This window comes from Gossypium arboreum, chromosome 7 (genome assembly GCF_025698485.1).
Source record: "Gossypium arboreum isolate Shixiya-1 chromosome 7, ASM2569848v2, whole genome shotgun sequence".
Classification (NCBI taxonomy): Eukaryota; Viridiplantae; Streptophyta; class Magnoliopsida; order Malvales; family Malvaceae; genus Gossypium; species Gossypium arboreum.
The window spans coordinates 93,006,250-93,015,211 of NC_069076.1; the positions used below are offsets into that span (position 1 = coordinate 93,006,250).

The following is an 8,962-nucleotide window of genomic DNA, read 5'->3' on the forward strand; positions in this document are numbered from 1 at the left end:
TGCCATAATCCAGTTATGGTCTTATCATCAGGATGCGATAGCCCAACTATGGTCTTACACATATACTACTATGGTCCAACCATGGTCTTACGTTCACAGTGCCATAACCCAATTATGGTATTTTCACTGAAATGTCATAGCCCAGCTATGGTCTTACATTTAAATATTGTCATGTTCCAACCATGGTCTTATCCATCAATTCATCTTGTGCCATTGAATAATCCTGCGTTCCACTTAATTTGAACATTCAATTCGATTTTCATATTATTACAATAATCACAAACCAATAACAAATATATGAAATAATACATTATATCATTCCTAAATCAACAATTTATCATGAAATTTCAACCATATGAACTTACTTGAGGTAGATTATAGAGGTTGTAAAAATTCAGGGACTAATATGTTATTTTCTCTTTTTCGTGTTTATATTCAGGTTCTTTATCTACAATGTAAAATTATTCATTCATTAGCATCTAATTTAATTCTAATTCACTTCACAATTTATTCCCTTCAATTTTAAAAATTACACATTTACCCTAATTTTTATAATTTTTACAATTTAGTCCCTGATCAATTAACCCATCAATGGAGCTAATTTTTCTTAATTAACACTTTATCTAAGTATTATGGGCTATTTCACAGCCTTTGACATTAAAAATTTCAACATCAAACCCTAATTCTTAACCTTTTCACAATTAGGTTCTAAAATTAATTTCTACTAAAATCACTTGATAAAATCATCAAATAATAAAATTAAAGATTTAAATCTATGTTAATTCATCATAAACTTCTAGCACTCATCAATGGTAACTTACAAAGTTATTCATGAAATCAAAAACTAATGAATTAAATAGTTGGACCTAATTGTAAAAGTCACAAAAATATAAAAGTTACAATAAATAATCAAGAAGTAAACTCACAGGGAGTAAAAATATGAAAATCCAGCTTCTTGGAGACCTCCTATGGTGTTTTTGGCTGAAGAATTGTGAAGAAATATCTAGATTTCTTTTGAGTCTCATTTTTATCTAATTAATTTTTATTTTATTTCCCATTTTGCCCATTAATCATCCAATTTCTTTGTTTTTTTCTGCTTACACTGTTTCAGCCATCTACTTTGGGCTAATTTTCCCTTTAAGTCCTTTATTTATCACTTAAGCTATTTAATCATTATTTCTTTAATTTGCAAGTTTTGCACATTTTTCAATTTAGTCATTTTTAATTAATTAACTATCAAAACGTTAAAATTTTCTAACGAAACTTTAATACTAACTCAATAATACTCAGTAAATATTTATAAAAATATTTACAACTTGGTTTATGAAATTGAGGTCTTGATACCTCGTTTTTGAACCCAAATAATTTAATAATTATTTCTAAAACACAAATCATTATTTCATAGCTTTTCTAAATTCACGATTGGCTCATAAACAATAAATAATAAAATTTATGAACTCACTTGTCGGATTTAGTGGTCTCAAACCACTGTTTTCGACACCACTGAAAATTGGGCTGTTACAATTGGCCATGGCAATATATATGTAATACCATAGTTGGACTATGGCATCAAGAAAACAATGTACTCAATTCCGTAAGATGTTCTCTAATTTGAAAATGATTGGTAAGTGTCATATGGATTATAGTGATGGAATTTAAGTAGTTATTGATATTGAGCTCAATCAAGTGAATTCACCATTTGAAATTGTGATTGGCAGGGAAATTGCATGTTTTATGATTTATTATAGTAGGTTTGGTAAGATTTAACTTTAAAACCAATAAACTTACTAAGCTTCATTAAGCTTACTTGGGTTGTTAATGTTTCTTATAGATTAATGTGAGATTGGAGGATCGGATCAACACATCAAGCCACATTATCCAGATTTCTCCAGTAGATTTTGTAATACAACTTATGGTTTATATGGCATGTATAAGGTTGGTTTAAAAAGGGTTAAACTTGAAACATGGTTGTGAATGATACATGTTTTATGGTTGAATGCATATATTTAGTAGTAGTTTTTAGTATTCAATAAATGGAGTTTCTATGGTAAGTTTATATAAATGAATCTTACAATGACATATTATGCTTAAAACATGGTATTTGGCTTGTGATTATTGCTTGATTAGGGCTATTTGAGATATTGAATTGATGTTTATAGGTTAATATCGAAAAGGGTTTGAAATGTGGCCTTGAAATGGCCTATTTTTGTCCACACGAGGAGAGACACAGGTGTGTGTCTCAGTCGTGTGTGACACACGGCCCGGTACATGGGCGTATAGTCTAGCCATGTGTCCCTTGCACATTGAAATTGGAAAGCAGAATGCCCAGGTTTTTTGCACATAGCCTAGAGCACAGGCATGTGACTTGGTCGTGTGACCCCTACACTTCACACACGGCCTAGCACACGGGCGTGTGGTTGGCCGTGTGACCCAAGTCAGTAGGTACCCTAATTTGGACACGAGCTAGGACACGACCGTGTGCCTCACATCTAATGCCCACACGGCCTAAGACACGGGCATGTCTCCTGGCCGTGCGAGCCACATGGTTGGCCACATAGGCGCGTGTCCCCTGTTTTTAAGAAAAATTTTGAGATTTTGAGAAAATTTTCTTGAATGTTCGGTTTAGTCCTAATTAACTTCTAAAGTGCATATTGGGCCTCGAGATCCCATCTAAAGGACAATATTAATGATTTATGATTAATTCTTAATTTGTATAATAAAGGTAATGAAATATTAGAAATTAGTTCGTAAAGTTCAGTAATGCTCAATAACCTTGTTCCGGCGACAGATAAGGATTAGGGGTGTTATAACAATAGTGTTGAATTGATCCACTTAACAGTAAGAAAGACTAATTTAATCACGTCTCAAATACATTCACCCTTCAATTAAACTATTCATCTTAATACCTTAATATCATTATCCATCTCAATTGCTTCACCAAAAATTGTTAATCCCAACATTTTATTTTCACTCAAGTATCACTATCCGAGATGAATTTAAACATGATCATAAACATACAATTCTTTAAATAAATTTAAAAAATACTTATGCTGAACTCAATAAATAAAAATGGTTGCCAAATATACCTATTATCACACTCAATTTCTAAATTCTGATAATTTAAACGAATTAATTTTAAATGTAAATATGCTAGCAAAAGAGAGAGTTCTATGAGATCATACACAGTAGATAGCTTATAATTATGTTTATAGTCGATTGAGTCTTAGTTCAATTAGCATAGGTATTTTGTTAATACAAGAGGACATGAGTTCGAATTTGCTGAATGACATCATCCTCCTATTTATGAGTTATAAGTAATTCTAGATATTGTGTCAAAAAGAGTAAATATAATCAAAACCTATAATAAAATTATTCAAAAAACAAAAATTATGTTTATAAGATATTTATATTCAAATTTGAATAACATGGGTAACATAAAGTTTTATATAAAGCAAAAAGAAGCCTTTTTTCTTTTTCTTTTCTCAATCAAGTCATGGATTCTGAGGTTGTTTGGCTTCAAGAGATTTCTCATATTCTTCAATGGATTTGAAGAGCTCAGAAAAGTTGCCTTTCCCAAAACCACCACATCCACCTTTTTGGTATTGCTTTCCTTCTTCATCCTTCACCATGCACCCAATTCTTTGTATTATCTCTATGAAGATGGTTGGCCTAAAAATAAAAGGTTCCCACTTTAGTTAACTAAACAAGAAATAATCTACATATATGCCGATGAGAACTTGATTTAAGGACAAGGTTGAAGCTAGAAAAGTTTGAGATTTTAGATTAGAGTGCTACAACATATGTAGATGTATGTGTGCTCATCTAGATTTATTGTTGATTGGTTAGTTTGTTAAGTTGAATTAGTTATTCAGTTCATTACTTGTAATATTCTTTTTAATTATAAATATTAATATAATTATATTTGTACATTAAAAGAGAGAGGAAAATATACATTTATAAGGGCATATGAACTAATTTTTCTCGATAAAAGTATTATAAAGGCCGCTTTATTGAGGGAATCAGATTGCACTTGTCCCTTTACTAAAAAAAGGAACAAATTAATTCATATACATTAGATAAAAAATACTAATTTTTTATTTAAAATTTCATCAAATTTTTTTGTTAAAGAATTTAAAAGTTTGAGTTCTAATGTTAATATCCTAAATTGCAATTTAAACTTGGACTGTACCAAAAAAAAATTTATCCAATAATCAAATCTGTAATTTCATCCCCTAAATACTTAAATTCGATCTAATCCTATACTTAACATCTAGGATGATCTTAGTAGGTCTAAAGTCTATGTGAGCTTGATGCCCGAATTCAATCTGGTTCTGATTTTAATCCCTTAATTATGCAGAAATGAAACTTTAATTCTATTTTTATTTTTATAATGTTATTAGTAAGGTCGAAATTAATAACCTCATTAATCATTATTATTGGTTGAACATGCAACAAATTAGCACTTTAAGGGTATTATCCTTTCGTACCTTCTAATAATATTATAATATTATAAAAGCAGACATACCAAGTTATACCAATTAAAGCAAATACAGGGACTAAAACCAAAATTAACCCACCCAAATTCATTAAATTAAAGGTTAAATAACTATTTGGGTCCGAACTTAACAACTATTCCCACATTAAGGTATCCAAGTTAGGCATGAAATTAACAATTGATCCTAGATTGGGACTGAATTAGGCAATTATTCACACATTAGACCTCAACATTTTTTTATACAAATTAACAACTGAAATTTATCAATTATTCTCACATTAAAATTTTTTAAAAGAATATCATGGACAAACTTGAAGAAAAAAAATTCAAATCTTAAATAAAAAGAATTCAATCCCAAAGAATAGGTTAGAGTAAATCTAAGCTTTGAATCTAAAAATCATCAACTAAAGTTTGTCTGAAGTTTTCAGTGTTCACTGTCATGTCATCCATAATTGTAAGAAGCGAAGAAAATAAAATGATTAGTACAGAGAAAAACTTGCCTATCACCAACTGGCTTAGTGAAAATTTGCAGCAAAGTCCCTTGATCATCTCTATCAACCAGAATCCCCAGTTCTTCACACTCTTTAATCTGTTCATCACTCAAAATATCCCCTGCCCTTTGCTTCAATTTTTTATAATAAGTCGGCGGCGGCGACGGCATGAACTCAAAACCGCCGACGAAGCTTCTCTTCCTCATTTCTCTTAACGTCTTGAATATATCTTCACTCACCAATGCCAAATGTTGAACTCCGGCACCTTCGTTGTGTTCTAAATACGTTTGGATTTGGCTTTTCCTTTTTGTTCCGAACACCGGTTCGTTCATCGGAAGTAATACCATTTCTTCGTTGTTAGCTAAAACGACGGAGTTTAGTCCACTTTCGCTAGTTCCGACGTCTTCAGCTGTGAATTCAGCGAATTCGTGGAAGCCGGTGAAGGATTTAACGTACGAAACAGCGGGACCGAGTTCTGGGACGTTGCCGACGGCGTGGTCGAGTCGTCGGAGTCCGTAATCTAAAGGGTAAGAAAGGGCGTCTTCTATTTTCTCGAATCCCGGCAAGAAATCATGGTCGGAGTTTATGGTGGTGGTGTAACTGACGTAACGCAAAACGACGTCGCCGTAGAGTTTGACTTCGGCGATAGTGGCGACGTCGCCGAGTGGGGTAGGAGTGGAAAAGGGTAACGCGCCATGTGTGACACTGGTGGTGAAAGCGGTTTCGGCATCGTCAACTTCGATGGCGATGGCGCGAACGCCTAAGCCGTGGGTGGCAGCGAAGGAGCGGCAGAGTGAATGATCAAAAGAAGGGATGGAAGCGGTGGATTGAGGGGAGAGGTTTTGAGCAACGGCAATCGAAGGGGAATAGGGGGCAGTGAAAAGGAAGTTCAGGTCACGAGAACGGAGGAGATAAGAAGCATGGGTCAAATTTCCGGTGGATAAATCCGATTTAGCTACAAATTGCATACCGAGACCCCATGAAAAACGGCGAGCGACGTTAGTGGCGTCGGTACACCAAAACTCGATGTGGTGGAAACGTTTGACGGTGAACCGATCGGATTTTGGATTTGAACGGACGAAATTCGAGAATCCGACGAGCTTGAAATCATTGCCGGAACCAGACTGGTTTGTCTGGACCATTTTTTCGGGTCTGGTCGGGTGTTGCCGTTGAGATTGAAGGAGAAAAGGGGGTATCGATGGGGTATTATATTCTGTGGGCGATGGTTTTGAGGTGCTGGTTTTTTTGGGGGATAATTATTAATGACGTGTCCAATTTGTTGAATTCCTTTGGGTATTAGACAAGTGTGTAACGTGAGCACCGATGCATGGGAAGATGTGGTTCTGGTGACGTGGATACTTTTAATTGGTCTATTAAATAAATTATTTTTTACAATAAAAATTGACCATGAACTGATCCGTTAGGAGATGAGGTTTATGACAATGATCCGAGCTCGGCAGAGCCGTGACGTAAGAAATATCATTCTATTTTGGGTAAACTCCCACTCAACCTTGGTTAATTTTTTTTTTTTTTTGTGAAAAATGCTATGAAATAACTTAAAAATATATACAAAGAAATAAAAACATAAAATTTTAATATTAAAAAAGAAAGAAAATATTTTTAAAACACGTACCATGTTAGACACCATTACCAAGTAGCGGCACTAAATGATGGAGTGACATCTTTATAATAACGAGATAATCTTAGTGACATATTTATAAATTTCAAATAAAAATTAATTAAAGTTAAGTGATATTTGATACAGTTTATCTTTTAATTTTTTAAATTATAATGAAATAATAATTAATTAAATTTTATAACACCCATGTGCCACATTTATGATACATACTTAATCAATTAAAATTAATATCAATTCAATATAAAAACAATTTAAATATATTTGCATTTAAACCAAAATAAAATTAGATTCATCACATTTATCAAATTGAATTTAGATTCAAAACTTAATTAATTGAATCCAAAATTTTCCCATACTTTTGGTCAAGTTTTTTTTAAAAATATTTATTTATAAAATTAATTAATTAATTGACTTGGATTATTTTTCTGAAATTAATTATTTGATTTATTTTGTATTTAACTATTTAATTTTATATTTAGAATTATTTAATTGAGTTGAGTTATTTTAAAGATTTAATTGCACCAACTATCTTCAAATTATGATCTCTATTTAAAATTAGTTTCAAACTTCAAAACATTTTAATTGCATCCTAAAATTATCGTGCTATATCAATCAAGTTCTTCCATTATTGAAACTGTTAATTTAACCTTAAAATGACTTGTAAAATATTGTGTGACATAATTTAAAATAAAATTCTAAACAAAAGTAAAAAATTACTACATAACTTTTAAAATTAAAAACTAGAGAAAAAAGTAAAAGAGAGAGAGAGAGAGAGAGTGAATGTTAGTTTTTGTATAAGTTTTGAAAACCTCAAAACTAATATTTTACAACATCCATTTTACAATATTAAATTTTCTTTAACTTTTTAATTTTAAATTATGTCACATAAGACCTAATGTCTTGTTGAATAGTTAAATTAATGATTTTAGTAACTAGAATGCTTTAAAGTTTGAGAACCAATTTAAAATGAAAGTCATAGTTTAAGGATGTTTAATGCAATTAATTCTATTTTAAATTTGAGTAATTTTAATTTGATTGGATTATTTTATATTTGGGTTAGCTTGTATATGGATAATTAGATATATTGTGCATTTAAATATTGGGATATGCTTAACGCTTAATTGGTCTATTTGATATTCAAAATCAATAATCAATCAAATAATTTCAATTTATTCTATTTAAACCATATTTTACGGACATTTAGTTATATACGATACGAGAGTTGAAACATGCCTATGTTAATAAAATCTGGTTGTTAATAAAATTGGATTGTTTTCCTTATTTCTAGGCAAATAGTTAATACACATCAAAGTTTTAGTGGTTGAAAATTATGGATTTATTTTGTTTAGATTTTTTCTCTAGTTGTTAGTGCCTATTTTTAGTTTTTCTGTTATGTAAAAGCTTATATAAATAGGCTCTTGGATTATGAATCAATGTACTCATCATCTTAGTTTTCCCTTTCCTTATTATCTTCATCTTGTTGTTATCTCTTTCAGTAAGTTAATAGTGGTATCAAAGTTAGGTTAAAACAAGAGTGTTTTCGGTGAGAGGAAAAAGTTCCTATAGCTTCTGAAAATTTTGTGTAGCCAGCTATTCCACATTTTGATGGTCACCATGATCATTGGAGCATGTTGATGGAGAACTTCTTACGGTCTAAGGAATATTGGTAGGTCATTGAGCACGATGTAGCAACACCAACAGATGGAAAAAGGCTTACAAAAGCATAGAAAAAAGACTTGGAAAGGCTGAAGTTGAAAGATTTGAAAGCAAAGAATTACTTATTTCAAGCTATTGATTGTTCGATCCTGGAAACCTGTAACACTCTAAACTCAGCTTAGACGTTTAGGCCAAGTTCGTGAGTTACATTATCTGTCCTAAAGATCACACTAGCATAACGCAATCAAATTAAACCATTAATCTCATAACATTCAACACAACGGTAATTTAATGACATAGTCTTCCTAAATTCATAACATCATAAAACAAATGTTCCGACTAATACTAATAATACTAGGAACAACATTTAACATTGGATTGAGCTTCCATGACACTGACCCAATCAAGTCTGATTACAACCTAAAATTCAACAACAGTAGGATGAGTCTTGAACTCAGTGCGTAAAACAGAATGAAATGCAACAAGGGTAACTTATAAGAATTTCCAATTTAGAGATTCAGTTCAACACAGAAGCGTGTTCGTTCTGTGTTTAGAGCAGAGATTCTACATATGTATATATGTATTATTCCAGTTCAGAAATAATTCAAATCAGACTCGAATGCAATGTCCCTATTCCATCTGCTACACCCCAACTTCAGTTATACTAGCACACCACTATGG

General features: G+C 31.7%; 1 protein-coding gene across 1 annotated transcript; it reads right to left on the reverse strand.

The window, feature by feature from the left end:
• Positions 1-3,369: 3,369 nt before the first annotated feature.
• On the reverse strand, positions 3,370-6,247 carry LOC108473869 (4-hydroxyphenylpyruvate dioxygenase). The gene is made up of 2 exons (XM_017775668.2): positions 4,996-6,247; positions 3,370-3,669 (listed from the first exon to the last, which is right to left on the reverse strand). Exons 1-2 carry the CDS (start codon positions 6,126-6,128, stop codon positions 3,492-3,494), a joined length of 1,311 nt encoding a protein of 436 aa, XP_017631157.1. The 5' UTR covers positions 6,129-6,247; the 3' UTR covers positions 3,370-3,491.
• Between the last annotated feature and the right edge of the window lie 2,715 nt (positions 6,248-8,962).

What these genes read in the sequence shown, in the direction of transcription:
- LOC108473869 (XM_017775668.2), bottom strand. Translation starts at nt 6,128, where the DNA reads ATGGTCCAGACAAACCAGTCTGGTTCCGGCAATGATTTCAAGCTCGTC. An exon ending in ACTAAGCCAGTTGGTGATAG is followed by an intron (nt 3,670 to 4,995) that starts GCAAGTTTTTCT and finishes TTTTATTTTTAG; the next exon opens with GCCAACCATCTTCATAGAGA.